At 39.9% G+C, this 19,623-nt stretch overlaps 1 protein-coding gene across 2 annotated transcripts in view; it reads left to right on the forward strand.

Annotated features, from left to right (window-relative positions):
* The first annotated feature begins 8,910 nt into the window (after nucleotides 1-8,910).
* rbpjb (recombination signal binding protein for immunoglobulin kappa J region b) overlaps nucleotides 8,911-19,623 on the forward strand; it is a 45,947-nt gene continuing 35,234 nt past the window's right edge. For both annotated transcript variants that reach the window (XM_079257294.1, XM_079257295.1), the window contains exon 1: nucleotides 8,911-8,987. In XM_079257294.1, the coding sequence (XP_079113420.1) occupies nucleotides 8,968-8,987 (20 nt within the window). In that variant the 5' untranslated portion in view covers nucleotides 8,911-8,967. The remainder of the gene's footprint in view (nucleotides 8,988-19,623) is intronic.

Here is a 19,623-nt window from a genome sequence, read left to right on the forward strand (position 1 = left end):
TCTGCTTGTGTCTCGTAGAAACTTTTCTTAATTCTTGTGAGCAAGGCAGCTGCTGCAAAATAATTTTTTGGTGCTGGTGTGGATGTAAATCTGTATGCGTGTTTTTGTTGAGACAGAGAGACAGTGTGGGCGTTAAAGAGGCAAAGGTCAGGGTTTGAGAGGTTCATTTGGCGAAAGCTTTCTCTCTCTAAACCCCCAGCAGCCAAATATGCTGTGGTTACCACAGTAAGGCTGTCTAGCTGTCTATATAAACACCATCTTCCAAACAACTGCAATAGCAGCTTACATTTTTTAAGTCACATAAATATACAGTGCATCATGTTTTACAAGTTCATGAGTGCAGGAGAAATAAGAAAAACAGAGCAAAAATAATGAATATTGGTTTAATAATCATAGAAACACATTCTTATTTTTCATTTTACCAAAGCAAGTTATTAGAGAAATGGAGAAAATGCCTTTCCTTGAGGTTAGGGCCAAGCAGAGCAAAGCACTTTGTACCCACAAATAGCTGTCCATCAATCTTTTTGCATGATATAATACAGCCTGTCTCTCGCTCTTGTTAAAAAAACATTAACATTCTGCATTGTAATCTTATCAGGCTGCTTTTGCCATAAGCCTTCACCACGGTTTGGCTTCAGAAATCGTAACTGACAAGGAAAGCACGCCAAGCTAAACGAGTTATGCTCTTAGTTTACTGAATGTGAATATCCCAGGAGCATTTGCACAAAATGGAGAGCTTAACTTTTGTTGGAAACTTTCTTTGTTATGACATTTTTGACCCTGTTCCTGATTAGTCTCTTAAGGATTTGAATTTTGGAAATGTTTTTGCTATTTTCTGGTACAAAACGAATGAAAACACTGGCTTTTAGGCCCTGCAGATTGCAGTACTCAACATTAAAGACTCAGAAGATGATGTTTCAGCCACATCATAACAACAAACACTATGACCTGTGTTTAGGTTAGAAGGTTCTTGCAGCGTCCATAAATCCTGCTTTTGATAAATACACATGCAAAAGAGGTAAGAAAAGTGTTTTAGTGCCGCACGCATCAACTCAAATTAGAACACATAGTTTATGTCATGCATGCAGGAACGTAGAAATGACAGAAGCATACATGTAAGGAAATGCTGCAGAAGTGCAAGTGATTGGATGCATCACAGCTGAGTTATCAAAGAAAGTGGAGATGAAGAGAAAAATACAAGTCCCTGCAACAGGCATTACTTCACTCACAAATGAAACAATCAGTTTTGATCATGTGAGACATCCGTCTATTATTTTCACAGCTGAACCACGCAGCGGAGGTCTGATGATGTATACTTATTACAACACGCATTCCAAAAAAAGGAAAAGGGGCGAGAGGAAAAGCAAAAAAAAAGGGCCTACCTCTAACTTTCTGTGGCTGTTTTCTTCATTCTTAACAACACCTTGAGATACTATTCAGCAGATCCCATGTTAGTTATGAAAAACACTGGAGGCCATAACACATTTTCTGTTTTCAGTAACATCCTCCCCACTGGATTAAGAACTGGAACCAGCAATCTCTAAGAAGCATGTTTGACTGTTTGTACGGTTCCCGTGTGCTGAAGTTTTAGAGCGACTGAACTTTAAGAAGTTTGAACAAGCTACATTTTGAAAATAAACAATTCAAAAGTCCAAGCCCAACTTTTGCAGAAGAAACGTGCAATGCTTGTTTCCGAGGGTCCTACTTATGTAGCAGGCTACCTAATGTAGCTAACCAACCTTTGGCTCTCACTTTGTTGCCTTGGCTTCAAGCGTCTGAGAGCACATGAGTCGTGCATGAAGAGCAGCATGTGCAGAGGGGTTGTGAGGGCAGCAGCAAATGGCAGTTGAGTATGATAGACAGATCATCATTCAACTGTTTAGAAAGGTGACTGATGTATGAGCGTGTGTGTGTGTGTGTGTGTGTGTGTGTGTCAGAGCATTTAATTATTTGGCAACAGTTGAGGTGTAAAGGAAATTGTAAGAAATTTAAAAAAAAAAGATGCTTTTGGGAAATATATTCAATCCTACGTTAAATAATTTACTTCATATTCACTCTGGTTCTTTTATAATTTTTTTAAATAGTGAAATGATAAGAATATTGATCTTATGTAAGTTTTTTTCAGTCGCTGGAAATGGGACAGAGATATTTAAACATATTTCTATATTGTTGGACTGATTGATTTTGTAAAAAACTATGACTTTCGTCTGAATATGGTAAATGTCAGGGATCACAAACAGTTCTCAAGGGCCCCTGTCCTGCAGGTGTTAGATACTTCTGGGCTCCAACACACCCGATGATAATAAATTAATTCAACTGCTTGTTGTCAAATTCTGCAGCATGACCCATTATTTGTTTATGATAGGCTGACCATGACCTAACTTTAGAAGGAATCATTGCACATTCCCATAAATATGCTCAACCTTTTTCATACCAAGATTTAGGCCAGAGAAACAAAAATTAGACAAATTTGCCACTAGTAAGGCAGTTTAACCCACAGACTGAGAAGAAGCTACAACCACCGGTCCAGCATATATGTTGGCCTTAAAAGGCATATTTTAAAGGAAAATTGCCAACATCCCATTGCCCAAGTATTGAAAATTCAATTTTTTAAGGCTTAAGTTCTGCATTTTGGACATTACTATCTTAGTTGACTGAAAAAGGGCATTTGTATGGTTGCAGGGTGGACACTGAATGTATAAACCTGAGACCACAGTGTTCATTTGTGGATTAAAGACTAGCAAACAATACCCTAAACCATAACTTATATCATCATCTTTTATGCTCAAAATGGGACCAAACAAATTATTTGACAAAGACATGAAATTATAAAAAAAAAAAAAAGAAAAGAAAAGAAAAAGTCGGAAAGGTTCTGGTCACAAAACAAGTAATGTGTCTTTTTGTTGTGGACAAGTGGAGATAGATTCATCCAGGATACAGACCTAAATGTTGTCAGTCCAGGAGGTTTAAAAGTTTTTCATACATGGTTGTAAATGAAAGATAATGCTTTGATAGTAGGTATCTTGCCTACTCTGAGGTAGTATTACCTGCTGTGGACAACAGTATTTATACTCATACTTGCTCTTGCTAATTTTTTACTGTAATTTACCATTAAAAAATTATAAATCCATAAATTTGATATCCTTTTGTAACCAGGACATCCAAGGAAGCCTTATCTAATGCAGGGGTGTCCAGGGTGCAGGGTTTTTTTTTTATGTATCCCTGCTCCAACACACCTGGTTTTTGTAAAATGGATCCAACAGCCAATGAAATTCTACACAATGACTGAGTCATTTGAGTCAGGTGTTTTGGAGCAGGGATACATAGAAACATGCAGGATTGTGGCCCTGGAGGATTGGAGCTGGACACCCCTGCTCTAGGGGTTTTTGGCTTTTGCTCAATGACTTTATCTGTGGGAGTGTGTTTGGCGGTTGCTAACAACTTCTTAGCGGTGCTATTGTACCGTCAGAAAATCATGTAAAAACATAGGAGTGAACTCTGAACTCATAACTGCCCACTAGCTGATGAACTGACTTCATAACCATGGCAACGTAAAAGACATATGGAAGTCTGAAGGGTAGCAACCTATGGCAACGCTTGAAATGGGCAGACCTAGTAATGGAGCATAAATGGGCCTTTAGACACCACTCTGGTGAGGTGTTTGGGGCATGTACCACCAGGAGAAGGGCCCAGGGTAGACATGCTGGAGGTACTATGTCTCTTGACTCACCTGAGAACATCTTTCACTTGGAAGAAGTGGCCAGAGAGAGTGAAGCATAGCTTCTCTGCTTAAACAGCTGCCCCTGGAACCTGACCTTCACTATAGATGAGATAGAAAATGGATGGCTGGATGGACCTTTGGCAGGAAAGAGGAAAAGGTGTATTTCTAATGAGTGTTTTTTTCTCATGCTAGAGAAGTAAACAAAGAATTGGTCCTTATCTAACTCCATTGGAAGCCATTCTTATGAGACTTTGGATAAAGCAACTTAAACAAGCAAACCCTTAAATAGCCAAAACTTCCTTTATGTCATTTCTGGGCTGCCATAGAAGTTCATCAGCATATTTTTTTTTAGAACAGTGTGTCATTACAAAATGTGTCTTTATATACAGAAAAATTAAATATGTAGCTGATTATCAGGAATAAGCACAGAGACCCAAATGCGTGGCTCCAATTTAATAGTCTTCACAGAAAACACAGGCAGGCTGAACCTGAACACGAACAAAGACAGAAGTCAAAAACCCCCAAAATGCACACAGACAAGAAGACACATAAAATACACGGAGCGAGTGTGATTACCTGAACACGAACAAAGACAATCTGGCAAGGACAGAGGAAACACACAGACACTAAATACTAACGAGGGCGGGAAGGACAAGTAGACACAGGTGGGACATGAGGGGCGGAGCAGGTAATCACACAGGCAAAGACACAGTGAGCAGGGTAGGGAACTGAAACGAGAAACAGGTAAGTGATACAAAATAAAACAGGAAGTGCTTGGAAAATAAGACTTAAGTGCCACCAGACATGACAGCTGATATCCAAAACATTTGGTTTTTACTTGTTCACTCGGTTTGTCACATGTTTTCCGGGGGACAATTTTACTTGCACAAACCAAAGGCATCAATTTGCTTTATGTTACTTTCCATAAAATAATGTATTCAACATATTTTAAGACCTCTGCTTTTGGAATCAAAGCACAATACCCTGAGGCCAATGGTGATTCAAAAAGATGGCGACAAGAAACAAAGCCAAGTCAGCCCAGACTGGGGCTCATATGACTTTTTATGAAAACTCTTCCCTCTAGAGAAAACAAGGATGAAGCCTGCAGTGCTCAAGCCCCACCAGGGTCATTTGTAAAATGCAGTGGTTGCGGAAGAGACAGCCTGTCATTCGCTTTTCATATCAATCAATGCTTGTTGTTTCTGCTGATAACCATTGCACTAATGGATTTATGGATCCCTTTTAATGTGTCATGCTTGTGTAAGCAGTTCTGTTACACCGATATAAATGGCAATAATAAACACAATCTGTGGATTTGATGCTCTTCTGTGCAAAATCAGAATCCAATCAGTTATTAGACAAAGAGTTGATTAGAATGGTTTTCTTTAAAACCATGAGCCATGAATTGTGTGTCTAAAGGTAGATGCTTGAGAGTCATGGTTGCTTAAGTTAGTTATTACACACACACACACACACACACACACACACACACACACACTGTCATATACAGGATATGTCAGAGCTGCCAAACAGTGTGGATGTGCAGTTCTCACCTCACACGCTTTTGGCAGCTTGAACTCACCATGAACCGCCGAAGTCCAGGAAAGGGGAAACGTCTCTTTCCTCATGTCTCTGATTCGCCTCTCTTTCAAAACAGAGGGCGAGAGGGGAGCAAAGGCGTGTCCCCCTCGGACTCATCGTCCTCTCCATTTGTCAAGCCGTGAGCTCTTGTCCCCCCCTAACTTTCCCTTGTGGCTGGGGAGCAAGACAGACGCCGGGTAGATGGATAGACAGGGACGCCCTTCTCCAATGTGAACTTAGCTTCACACTAGCTATTCTATTTTTTTTTTATTTATTTATTTTTTTTTACTTTAGATGTTCACTGAGGGAATTACATCAAGTGGTTTGGTTGCTCAGCTTAAAAAAATATGAGTTATGTGTCTTTAGATGGATGCCGTGCCAAATTCAGACTTCCTGTCTCTATCTGACACTCAGCCCATCCTTCATGTCCACATTTATTAGCGTGTCTGTCTTCCCGCCAGTCTTTCCCTTGACCCAGTGTTTCAAGACCCACCTGTCTGTCACTGCTTCTCGCTTTGACTGTGTCTCAGCGTGTCTGGTCATTTCAGGAAGTTTCACCATCCTTCTGGCTGTATCAAATGACTTTGAGTCAGGAGAGCTGCTAATCATGAAACTCAAACTGCACTTCCTTAATTGCTTTGCTCTCGCCTCTTTTTTGTTGCTTTCATTCAAATCTACAGATAAAAATAATTTGCCCTCGTGTTACATCTCCCACTGTTTATAATAAGTTTCGGCGGTGCTTGAGTTTAGCGGATAAGCTGGATGTGAAAATTGCCCGGATCTCAGAAAAACGTCCACAGTTTAATCTTAAAAGAGTTATGACACTTTAACGGTGATCAGGGCATCAGCCCCCTTTAACCAAATCTATACAAAGACAAAAGAGATGGAAGGATGTAGTCGTGAATGGCGTTTCCACATGGGGATGAGGATTTTTCTTTCTTTCTGTCTTAATATTTCTTTCATTCTGAGCCACAAGCTTAAGCAGTCAAGTGAGTGGATTTATAGACCTGAGGCTTACGGCTTAGCCATGATTGCTTGCATTGGCTCTGCTTCTGTGAAAATAAATGGTTTTTACTTCTAATGAGAGAAAGGGACACAGGGGAAGATTGTGATGATGAACAATCAGAGGTAAGACACAGAGAAGAAACAGGAAAAGCCTTAAGGAAAACTTCAATCATGTTTTTAAGTGGTCTTTTAGGGTATTTCTGGTTTGGAAAGAGCCCAAAGAAAGGTCAAAGTTCAAATCTGGTTCTTGACCGGTATGTCTTCTCTAAATGTAAAAGTGAAGTAGGTTTTTCTGCTTTTACAGTTTTCCTCTGAGTTTCTCTGATAAGAGGTTGCATTTGTGGAGAAGCTTCTTTTTTCAGCTGTGTTCAGCTGTAAAACATTTGAGGAAACTTTATGCTTCCCTATTCCACTCTGAGTGTAACTGGAGGTTCTCTAACGGCTATTTAAAAAAAAAGGAAGGAAAGGAAAAATGGTTGAGGGCAGGACGAGGTCTTCGTCTCTACGTCTTTGTATCATGGGCTGCAGGCCAGGCACGCTCTCTGCTGCTCGATTCTCTCCTCCCCCATCTCTCCCTCTTTCTGGCAGGACAGTGAAGCTCTGTAAAAATGAGTTATGCATCCAAAGAATATATATAATGTGCAGATTTGTATGGTGAACAACAGGACATATTGCATCTGCTACTTTATATACACATATATAATAGTGAGATCGTGTATTAATGTTATTAATAAGTCACAAAAATGTGGCAATGATACTTATTCACACTTTTGAATCTGTTTTTTTTTTTTTTTTTTTCAAGCCAAACGTTAATTGAAAAATGATCACACTTAAATAAATTTTATGTAAATATGCAGCTGGAGCAAGAAGCCTTTCAGTTTAGCTTATACCTCGAAAGCAAAAATGACTCCAAGCACATTTAAAGCTCACTAATAAATACTTTTTCACATTTTTTTAATCCACTAAAAACAAAACAAATGAACAAATATAAGAAAAACTGTGTAAAATATTTATTCAGTCTTTAACAAATTTCCTAAAAAAAAATGCTGAAATTGTTGTTTAATTTTGGGCCCACTTATTTGAATAAAAAGATTTAAGCTTGCAGCTCAAAACAATGAATGAATTTAAACATTACAGCAATCCTGCAAGCTGTACTGTTTGTGTTGTTTTTTTTTATTTATAGTATTTTTTTTTTCCATTCAGCCAAAAGCCACAATTTTCCATACAACAACCACGAGTAGATCACACACACAACATCTAACAAACAAAAGGGCTGACTTGCCATCAGTGTGGTCTCAGAGGCCTTTGTTGTTTCTTTGAAGTTGAAAAAACTCCCACCAGAAGTCACTTGTTAGGTGAACAAAGCTGCCAAACACATTTAAATAAAGACTGTGGACCTACATGAAGGTTTATGGCTTTCCGGACCCTCCCAGATAAACAAGAATGATCTGACCTGTTTGTTGTGGGGATGATATAACACACAAATTTTTGGAATGGACTCTGACTGGGGGAGAAAAACACACACAGACGCACACACACAGAGCGAAAAGCTAATAATGCCAATACCACATTTCTAAGTGTGATCATTCTAAATAATAGGCTCCCTTGTACTTTTGACTGAGGTTTGGTTTGGAGGGTGGTCATGGGACTCCCCAATGTGATGGCAATGCACTAATCTGCCCTGTAAGGCCCATTCACATGTGTTCACACCATTGTTTCCACATTCTAAACAGAGATCGCAATGTTACCCAAGGGAGTTGTAAGTTTGGTGCGTAGAATCCTTCCATTAATTCCTGCTCTTAAACAAAAAAAAAAATCAGTTTGTCACCTCTTGTGCTTTTGTTGTTTCCTTTTTATAATTTATTATTTTATTATTTGTAATAGAGCATCCCTGAAGTGCAAAACTCTGAAACATTGGACAAAGTAGATCAACATACTGGGAAAAAAGCCTACAGCAATAACAAGATAACAGGTTATTTTTAAAAAACAGTTCTGGTTTTGTTGAACTATGTTAAATTCTTCCAGGTTTGCAAGAGTATTCCTAAATTCTCATATACTTTTACTTATTTTGTGATGTTTCAGTATAGTATAGTATAGTATAGTATAGTATAGTATAGTATAGTATAGTATAGTATAGTATAATTGTGTGCAAGAGAATATTATGTTGGTTTTTAATAAGATACAGCTGTTAATGCAGAAAATCGTCCTGAGAAGACACGATGCATTTAACAACATGTGTGTGAGCCTGGGAAAACCAAGGCTTCCCTCGCCTGTGCTGTAATTTATTACCCGGTAAACACGTGGGAATAGTATTTCAGTGCCACAAGATAAACAACTGCTCTACTTCACGCATATCTCGCGATAAGGGACGCTCCCTCTGTGCTCGCCTATTGTGAGAGTTTTCCAACTCTCGCGTTAACTCCGAAGTTTCCCACGCCTGTTGTTGTGGCGTCTGCCCTTTTCGCTCACTCTCTCTCTCTCCGTGTATTGCTGTTGCGTGCCGCCTCCCCTTTTCTCTCTGTCTTCCTCAACCACCCCTTTTCTCTCTGTCTCCCTCTTCCCTACACCTCCAGTCTGCTTCTGTTGTCTCGGCGGATTGTTGGACTGTGGGAGCGAAAGGATATCGCGAGTACTGGAGTTTGGGTGAGAGTTTGTGGAAGATGGCGCCTGTTGTGACAGGGTGAGTCTGAGATTCGGGTGGGAAACAGAGTTGATGAGAAAATAAGTTACTGACACGAAATATCTTAATATTATTTTACACAACGTTGCCAGTGTAAAAACAAGTGTTTTGCGACACGCTTTAGTGACTAGAAGCGGTTTCTTTATGCGAATGTGGTTGCATGTGAGTGTTTTTCTGTGACCACTTATCGCTACTTGCCCGAGCGGACTGTTGCTGCAGTGTTTGGTGAGCTAGCCCCAGCTAAGCCTCACTTCACCCCCGGTGGTCTCCTCCTCCTCCAGACAACAAGACTGCTGTTAGCTGGTGGGCTAGCACTCGAGCTAAACACAGTTGGTCCAGGCATATTTCATGCCTTCTCTTGTCGGATGAGCTTACGTTGAAAGCTCCGGTGGAGTCTTGAACCCTGTTTTTGTTTTCAAAACGTGCTCGCCTGCTAGCCGGGCAGCACGTTTACGTGTCGGCTTCAGGACTCCGCTAGCCGTCTGATAATGGACGATAGCTAGCGATGTTGCACTGAAACACGTTGCTTGCTTTGTGACCAGTGTTTGTGAAACATTGACCCTATCTTTTTTTTTTTTTTTTTTCCACCCCGCAATTATAGCGTGGCGCTACTATAAATGTGTAAGCTCAGCGCTACAACATTTACATTTATTTTTATTTTTTTACTTTTAATGCTTCTCTATAAGTTAAACTCCAAAGTCGTATTTACGAAATGCAGCTATGAAGTTAAAATTAATTATGGTAATAGTTAGATAGGAGTACATCTGCGTGCAGCCATGTGCTCTTAACCATGTAGTCGCCGAAGGAGGTGAAATGGCTCAAGTCATGAAACACCTTTTTGTTTATCATTGGATTTCTCCTGCTAGTTGCTCGTAGTCTTTTCAGATCAATACACATTAAATCGGCAAAGATTATCAATATAATTCCGGTAGTCTTTAGACTTTTTAAAAGAAGCAAAGGCATTGTTGGGTCAAGTGTGTGTTTTCTTTTTAAGTACTGATCACTAGCCATGTGATCTTATCTTTCTACAAATATAGGTCATAGTCTGAACCTCATGTTACGTTCAAGTGAGTTGATTGTGCTGTTTTCTTTTAGTGTTTTGTAAATCCTATTAAAATTAGTTTTTACATTAGCTAGATACAGCCCCCTATTTTTTTTGCTTTTTTTTTTCTCTGTAGCAGTAATCCCCACAGACAGCTCAGTGGGTGACACATTTGCAGGGTTTGCTGGAGGTGTGTGTGTGTGTGTTGTGGAAGTAAGAGGGGGAGTGAGCATGTTCATTTGGGGCTTTCCAGCAGACCTGAGCTGATTTCAGTTGGGGAGGTGGGGGGCAGAGGGGCCGTCGGGGCAAGCAAAAAGGGCAGGAAGGTCAGGTTGGGGTGGCTGGCCACCTGTCCAGATGGTATCTCTAGATTCATGTGTGTTGGCTGTGTGTGTTCTTATGGGTGGGGGTTACTGTGAAAGAGCAACGTATTCTGGTGGTGTGTTTGGGTGAGAGAGGTTAAACAGAATATAAAGTGCCCTAAAAAGAGGTTCACAGTAACGGTTGGAGGCAACAGGGATCTTAGCCACTTAGCCCCCACATCATGTGTGTGTCTGGCACTACACAAGGAGGGGCTCAATAACTACACTGTTGTTAACGGGATAATTACTCGCGTAAGCTATTGCAAGAAAAATCCAGATAAATTAATTTTACAGCGGTATTGCTTATCCAAACTTCAGCCTAAATCTATAAAAATGTAATATCATTTGTTTGTATGATATTGTATATCTTTATTGATGTCAAATTTTAGCCTAATTTTATTTACTGCTTTGTTTTTATTTACTGCTTAAGTGCATCTTATCAACTGAGCAAGTATCTGTGATGTATCTCAACATCATTTGTTGTTCTTGGATCTTAGGTGACAGTTGTTGACAACAGACTTTTTAGGAATGAGTCTTTCAGTCTGTAGTAATATTTAACACCACCGAGCTTCGTAGCATGGACTATGATAATGATAGTTGTGCTGCACTACACAAAAACAATTTTTTCTGTGTCAACACACTTACTCTTTGCAGTCTGTTGGAACGCAACTTGCTTTAGTGAATTATACTTAAAGCCATATAAATACCATTGCTTACATTGGGACTTCTATTAATCATAGCATACACTGAAAAGCATTGAACCAGCAAATAATTAATTTTATTCAAAAATTCCAAGTGTAATTTTCAAGTTGATTGAATCCACAGAAGCACAGTATTTTCTCCAAATCTGAAAGCTAAACAAGGTTTACATGAAAAAGTATTTTATACTAGCAATAGCTCAAAATGCTTGAAAATGCTGTACTAAAGTATGACATCTAACATCATCTTCCAGGTGGAGAACAACATCTTAAAGTAATTTTCTGTCACTTTTATGTTGAATAATAAAATAAACAACAGGACACCATGTGCATCTATTTCTACCCTTATTAACTACATTTTTGAGCGGGATTATGCACAATGTTGGTTATGGTATCACTACTGTAGACTTTGCGGGTGCATGAAATGCACCTTTCCTAACCTGATGTGCTTCCCTGCTATGTAGCACAGTTGCACTGAAGTACTCCCTTGTAATTGGTCAGTTTTTGATGAAGTATTGCCAGATTTCCGAGTGTTCTCACTGAATTTGTGCTGTAAATGTTTTATTTAAAAAAATATATATTTCCGTTCTTGGCCGCCATTGTTCTTAAACTGTAAGTGTCTGCTAGAGCTGAAATTCTTCCCTGTGTCGATTGCCAGCCAATACCAGCCCTACTGCCACCTTCAGATTTGGAACAGAAACTGCAACACGACTCTATAACTTTACGCTCAAGTGTGAGCCCATTTCGCCAGCGTCGGCTACAGCAGCCATACCATATGCAGATATATAAATCCAGCTTCAATTTTATCATCATAGGTTGTTGCTATGTGGATGGATTGCTGTCCTGTGTCTGCAGAGCAGAACACGTAATTAAAAAAAAAAAAATTCCCCTCCTCCTTCCTGGCAAATAAACCATTTGGGGCTGAGAGAGCTGCATGGGCCACCTGAGATGATAAAAGTATGAATTACTTATTTTAACACTGCCCTGCCATAGCTGTGCCTCTGGGGGACACAATTCCATTTAGCTCAACCCTCTCTGTTTTCATGCCACATGGAAGGCAAAAAAAAAGGGTGTATGGAGGCCAATAGCCAAGCTTCTTAGAAGTCGTGTAACAATACTGCTGAGCCTTTCTTCAAGACAAACTTGTGTTCTTGTATTTGTAGCACCTGCGTCTGTTTTATGCTCTAGGGCTGTGTTGATCTGATCAAGTTTGTGTGTGTATATATATGGAAGAGAGAGTCAGTGTACCTAGAGATAAAAGTTGTGTGTGTATGCCACATGCAACCATTCCCTGGGGTCCTCTCCTCTTCCCCGCTTGCTTTTATAAAAAGAGAGATTCAGAGAGAGCAGCAGATGTCGAAGCACTGACCTTTATGGTGGCAAAGGCTCAGACGAGAGTTAAAAGACATGCCGAGTCACCCTCCCACCCCTCAAAGCAACAGTCCCATATCTACCCGCAAGCACATACACTCACAGTCTGCTACCATAGCTGCAGCAATGATGGATAGGTTAACAACAGAGATGATACGAGCTACCTGATCTGTAGTTCACTTCAGGATTCTGCTGCCTCCAAAGCTGCCATGCGTCCATGTATGTGAACATCTTCAAAGTGTGTGGCATATTGTGTGTGTGTGTGTGTGTGTGTGTGTGTATATGTGGCATATAAAGCGTGCAGTTTTTTTGTTTGTTTTTTTTTAAAGGAACTGTTGGAACAACTAAATTTCCCCCCTGGGGATGAATAAAGTATTTATCTATCTAGCTATATCTATTTACCAAAAGGAGATGTTCAAAAATCACTGTCAAAGCAATTGTGTCATATTCAGGAATCTTTGATGGGGTAGAGTATTCTTTTAGTTACAGTAACCTATTGTTTTGGCAATTCATATATGTAATATCCATTACATCATATGAGTTAACCTTGAAGCATGTAGTGTAATTTGGGTTTCAGATTCAACTTGTTTGGTCAAGCGGGGATGGGTGTGTTAAAGCACCACACACCCAAGTTGACTCAGTGTCTTCGTTCTCTTGTTTCTTCGGGTTGTTTGTGTCTGTCTGTCACAGGGGAACAACCACAAGAGACACCCCAGGGAATAGAAATACACATTTTTGTATAATTTGGCTTGGATCACTGCCAGCTTGGCACTCCTCATTCTTGGTCCTTAGTTACCTGCTCAAGTTTGCACAAACCAGATATACTAAGATAGTACAGCATGTACAGTACCTGCACTTGTCCTTCCCTCCTGTGTATTCAAAGCACAGTGGCTCTCTTTATTGATAACATGTTTGATTTGTTAGTACAAGGTTGTAGAAAAACCAAAGCCTGACATAGTGGTTGGATTTTTCTGTAAAGCCACAGTAAGGACATTTATTTGTGCAAGGCTTGGAATGTTTCAGTCTTAGCTCATAGACTTTTTGTCTCTGACTCTTCCAAAGGTCTTGCTGATCTTTGGTGAGGATGGAGCAAAACCTTCTGATGTAAACTGAAAGCCGGTGTGGTTTTGAAAACAACCCTGGCGTCATGTTTGACAGAGGCCCAAGTCCTCTCGGTGGTGTTGTTGTTGGCATCTGTGTTATTGCTTAGCTAAGACAGGAAAACAGGACTGTGGAGTCAGAGACGTACATCTGTGTTGACTCTTTATCTTTCTAACATCCACTCTCCACTTCCAAGCGAGTTTCCTCATGATTGCCTCAGAATTTGTGTGTCCCTGCCCTTGTTCCTTTGCTGTTTGTTGTGATCACAGCTTCGCCAAGGGAATGATGGGTTTCTACCGTGTCAGCAGTTTTTGCCCCCGCTGTCCCTCTACATTCAGGATGTTTCATTCAGAAAAACATGAGCCGATTTGCCCCCGTCTGACTCCTGTTTGCTTTCACTCCACTTCAGTGAGCAATCTCTTTTTTTTATTGAACATGCTTCCTATGTTTGAGCAGCACACTTCTAGAGGAAAAAAACACGCTTGTTTGTCATTGAGAGGAAGATGTGTGTGATTTAAGTTTCTTTAAACAGGAAAGTCATACCTCGCCACTGACAGAGTTAGACTTATTTGCTCTTCTTCTGGAGCAGATAATTGCCATTTGTGAGTGTTCAGAGGCATTGTTAAAATATCTAGCTATTGTCAGAAAGTTCAGAGAGCCATACCAAGGCAGTTCCAAGCACAGGATCTCCAGTGTTGGGGAAAACCCCCAGCAACACCACCTCCTACAGCTGTAAGCAACTGCCACTATTACTTTATTAGATAAGAGGGGAGGGGCAAGCAGTAAGCCAGCCTGCAGTAAACCTTCCACAGCAAATGTTGTTGTAGCCTTGGGGTTGTTTGTGGCATCATGTAAGGTCTGCTGATAACCTCAGAACGCTATCCTGCACCATTTCTCTCTGGTTGATGACTAATAAAAATGATTACTTCTTCTTTTGCTTCATTATTTTGCAGGACAATTTGACTGGCAAACCTGAGCACATCCGTGTGAGTTTGGGAAAATTGTGTAGGTGGTCACGTTTAATCAAATCAGGCTTACTTTGGAGCAGTGTTGGACTGCTTATTTTCTGCAAGCCAGTGTCCAGGAAAGCTCTTCTGTTATTCACCCAGACAAGCGATAGCAGCATTTCTGCAGGGATGAGCCGTCTGCATTTTCCTCTGCAACAGTAACAGTAAAAAGGAGTTATCAAGCGCCAGGAAAGTACTGAAGGAAAAGAACAGAGGGCTGAGATTCCAGGAAAGTCAAACTGTTATCTCCAAATGTTTCTCCGCATTGTCTGGTTGTTGAAGTAAGCCTGGCGGAGACTTTTACTGAAGAATCCGCCTGGTGGCATTCCTGTGGCTGCTGACGTCAGGAGGTTTTTGAGCTTTGCTTAGAATCACAATGAAGTAATGGATGTGCATGTCATTTTGTGAAATTTCTATTGATTGTGGTTTAGGAAACAATGCTTTTTTTTTTTTTGCTTTCCTTGATGAGAGGATTGTTTATGTTGTGGCTGATCATCTTGCGCTTGCGGCTTGCAGTCTGATGTTCTCTACGGTTTCCATCATTTTGGAAGCACTGCTGAAGAATTTATGTGGGGTTTAACATGAGCTCATGGAAGGAAACTAATTGGCTTTTCCATTTTGTTCAGTCATCATCAGTAAAGTTTCTCTGCTTATCTTCCTGCAGGATTTGTTAGAATCTGACCCATAATATCCCAACCTCAACTCAAACATTTTTAAATGTCTGAAAGAGGAATAAAGACTTTTCTTTCATTTACTAGCATTCAGCTAATATTCATAACACATAAATTCATATTTTCCACATTTTTTTTTTCTTTTAAAACGAATCATAGATCCTGTAAAAGATTCAAGAAACGTGTCTCACATCTTGTCCGGAAAAGCTGTTCTTTGTTTTTTAACAAGAGCGTGCTTTGAAGAGGAACAAGTAGCAGGAACATCATCACCTTCCCCATCAGGCCAGCGACAGTGAAACCAGACAGCCGTCTTGAGCTGACAAGACTCATTGCTGAACTGCATACATGCGCATAAGCATGCATCAGTCCCCACATTTGGTTTGGTTTGCTGAGGATCATCTCTCAGCATGTGGGCTAAAGGTCATGTCTCACTCTCCCTCTCTCTCTGGTTCTGCCAGGAATTCTGTTTTTTTTTCTCTCTCTCACTGCGGCGCAGTCAGTGCTTTGGGTGGTTTTGCAGCAAGGGCAGGGCACGGTGGTGGTTAGTTTGCCTGAGCTGATAAATGCTAAGAAACTGCTTAATTTGAACACTTGAAAGATGCAATCAGGGTTGTGTGGAGCTAAAATGGTTTGATAATCTTTTTCAAACCGTTGACTAATCTGGAGAAAAAAATATAATTGATGTGTTATAATTTATTAGAGGCAGAATTGGGTGCTAATATGGGTCTGCTTTATAATTGGTTTGCTTGTTACAAATTGATCACAGGTGATATCTGATTGACATTTCATTGTATTCTGATGTTTTTAAACCAATCCCCTCATCATGCATGCAAATTTATTTCACATTATTTACAAATATTTTCTTTAGCTCCTTCCACTTTTCCACTTTTGTGAGTTTTTATTTTTTTGTAAATTAGAATTTTTTTTTTATACGGTTTGTCAAATAATACCAGACTTGTTGCAGGTTGCTTTGAGGAAAAAAGCTAGTGTGCACCAAACATATTTTCAGTGTCACTTTCTTCACCACATTTTAATGCATTTAAAGGATTCCCTGTTAATCATTATCATATACACTGATGGTTATTAAAATGATTGTGAGTCTTCAATAGAAGCTTGAAGGTAATTTAGTGCTGGCTTCACTAAACTGCATGAAACAAAATATTTTGTGTTGCTCTGCCACTATATTAGGGAAACTAAACCACCTAACAAAACCAAGCACAAAACTTATGGTGTTTTTTTTTTTGTTGTTGTTGTTATTTTTTTAATTAAACAGCCATCTCTCTTATTAGTAGTTTAATTTTTTGGTGACACCTTCCATCCTACCTAAAGCTCGACCACAAACAGATACAGGCTTTTCTTTGCTGTTTTTTCTAGAGCTGCTCAGCATTGAATAAAAAAAAATCTTTGACAACTTCTGTGTTTCTGTCAGCGTTTTAAATCCCTTTAACTTTTCTTGCTCATTTGGCTCATGTACTGGGAAAAACTAAAAAGTTGTGGGGATAACGGATCTGCATTTTGGAAAGACTAGTAGAAAAATTCAGTGGCACATGGCTGTGGCTGGAATTGTGACAGTGCAAGGTAAAACGAACGAAAGAAAGCAGTGAGATTTGAATGTAACATAAACTCTGCATTGCAAATATATGCATATGTGTGCATGAATAGCTTTGAGTTTGGTCTACACACCAGTCTGTTTGGTTAACGTCCCCTTTACCCAATCCACTACCTGCTCCCAATTCTGTTTTGAACCACGAGCTGCCGTAGTGTTGCTGTGGTCGATGGAGACTCCTCACAACACTTCCCCCTGGGTTCCCTCTCGTTCCAGCAGTGAGTCATCAACTCAGCAGAGTGAGAAAGGGGGAGAGGGGAGCGGGAATGGGTGGTTCATTCAAGGTTCAAATCTCTCTTGCATCTTCCATTCTCATTTCTCTCCTCACAACAACGCTCATAACTTCTTCGCTGGTTTTGTCAAGCTTCGCCACTTTAGTTTCTATAATGAGTTCAAGCTTTGTCAAACCTGAGAGATGGGATTTAGGTTTGCACTCAGTGATCCAACTGTACTGTTGAATTTAATTTAAATGTGAAACTTGTTGTTTTTTTTATCAGTGTTTTATGAGATAATATCTCTAAGTCTTCTGGCCTGGATATTTTTGATTTGCTTCATATATTTTAACCCTCTACATCCTGTTCACTTGTTTTCAACATTGATTTGAATGGTTGTAGTTTGCAATGTCTTTTTAATGGTTTTATTGAACCTTTACCTGACATTCCTCTGGTTATATGGGTGTATATTGTGTATGTTATAAGCTTTGTCTACCACTTGCTCTACAAATACTGATGTGACCCGGTTAAGGGGTTAAACAACCTACATAACTTCCATCTTTATATCTTCTTTACTGTGTCTCTAATATAAGAAAGATGCTATATCTTGGTGGTTCGTACCTACTTGGGTTTCATTTAACCTAGAATTAAATAATGGTAAATGGTAAAAATGGAAATTAAAATAGGACACCTTGAGAGGTTGGTATATTTGTTATGATGCAGGTAAAGATAGAATTAGTTGGTAAATGTCACCCACACATGAACCAAACTTTTTTTTTTGTGGGGCAGTGCTTGGGTTTTGTCTCCTGTATCATTTCTCTGCCTACACGGAGAACAACGCTCATAACTTCTTCGCTGGTTTTGTCAAGCTTCGCCACTTTAGTTTCCATAATGAGCTCAAGCTTTGTCAAACCTGAGAGAAGGGATTTAGGTTTGCACTCAGTGATCCAACTGTACTGTTGAATTTAATTTAAATGTGAAACTTGTTTTTTGCAAGTTGACATACTTTCCTGATAGCTAAATTAATTGTCTGACATTTTTTGGTTGATATATCGGAGACATTTCAACTCTTCACTTTAAAAATGGGAATTTACAGTTATTCATATTGCAACTTGTTTTAGGATGTGACTCTACCCTCACCATTCCTCTTTCTCTGGAGGTGTCTTGATTGCGACTCGTCTTTAAGTTTCCAACAACAATGCAAACATAAACTGACTACCAAATAGACTCAAACTCTTGAATCATGTCATTTTATGTTCATGTATTGCGAAAGTGTATACACCATAGCTCACCATAATGAAAAAAAAAAAAGAAAAAAAAAAGTTGGTGGCAGTTTTATTTTTAAATAACCTAATTTTCCTTCCTCTACAGTTAAACCACAACCAGCAGGTACTGACCCATGTCTTAGGCCACATTCACATCAGCCTTTTTGATTTGAATCAGATTCCCTTTGCTAGGAAAATCTGCTTTGTTTGGGGAGCTATGAATGCGGCAAACAAATTCTGATTCGGACCAGACCAAGTGGACTTGGTCTGCTTACAAATGCAGATCTTGCCCCGTTTCAAGTGGACCAAATACAGGAAGCGAACTACAAAAAATGTCTTTTTCTGCATGTGACGTAGCATTGCATTCTGGCTGTTTCTTGCTACACATCATTACACACTCTTGCTACTTTGAACTTTTAGCTGCTGATGTTAACAGCAAACAAGTTGGAACTTCAATTTTGAAGTGCAATTATTGCAGCGTGATTTGAACTCCAAGTTTGGAGGAGCTAAAGATTATAAGCCTAGACAATAATAACCTGCGCCCCATCATAACATGCCCCCTTTAAACTGGGGCATGAGGCTGACTGGACTCGGGTGTTGGATTTGGTTTGTTATCTGAGAGATGAATGGTAGCAGGTGGTACATGGTATAGTAGACACAGTCAGAGCTGTGGGACTCACAAAGGAGACTTCATTAAAGATAAAAACAAGCATTAACAGATTGTGTGTGTGCACATGCAAGTTCTTGTTGGGTACAGAGCACACACTGGAAATTTGATTACTTTGTTTTCAGGATATATTATATGTTCACAAGTAATGGAGTATGTTTTTGCTCAGTATGTTCCAGTCTCTGCGCCAGATTACACTCATTAAAGTGTACAGTTAGTGTGCATCTTGAGGTCTTATTGATTGTGTGCCAGGCGGAGAAGAGTTTTGAAAAAGTCCATCCTGAGTGCTCCATATGGATCATTGATGTTGGAGAGTGTGGTCAGGAAGGAGAGAGGTGGAGGGAAGAAAAAAATGAAGGGAAGGAGGGAGACGGGACAAGGAGGCTTTTTTGGCTTCTCTGCCTCTGTCATTAAGCTCTCCCATGTCAAAGACAGATGGAGCTGGTGCCGTTTGTGTAAATGTGCATTCAAGCTTTTGCAAGTGCAAGCTGAGGTGACCCACCCATCTCTGTACGCACACACACACACCACTGAGCCTTGCCTTTCAGTCTGTCCCCAGCAGGGTGTCTCAGGGCAGTTAGCAGACCTCTGCCATCTGCAGTCACTCAGCCTTGAGGATCAGACAGCTCATCAG

This window comes from Telmatherina bonti (genome assembly GCF_933228915.1).
Source record: "Telmatherina bonti genome assembly, chromosome: 18".
Taxonomy (NCBI): Eukaryota; Metazoa; Chordata; class Actinopteri; order Atheriniformes; family Telmatherinidae; genus Telmatherina; species Telmatherina bonti.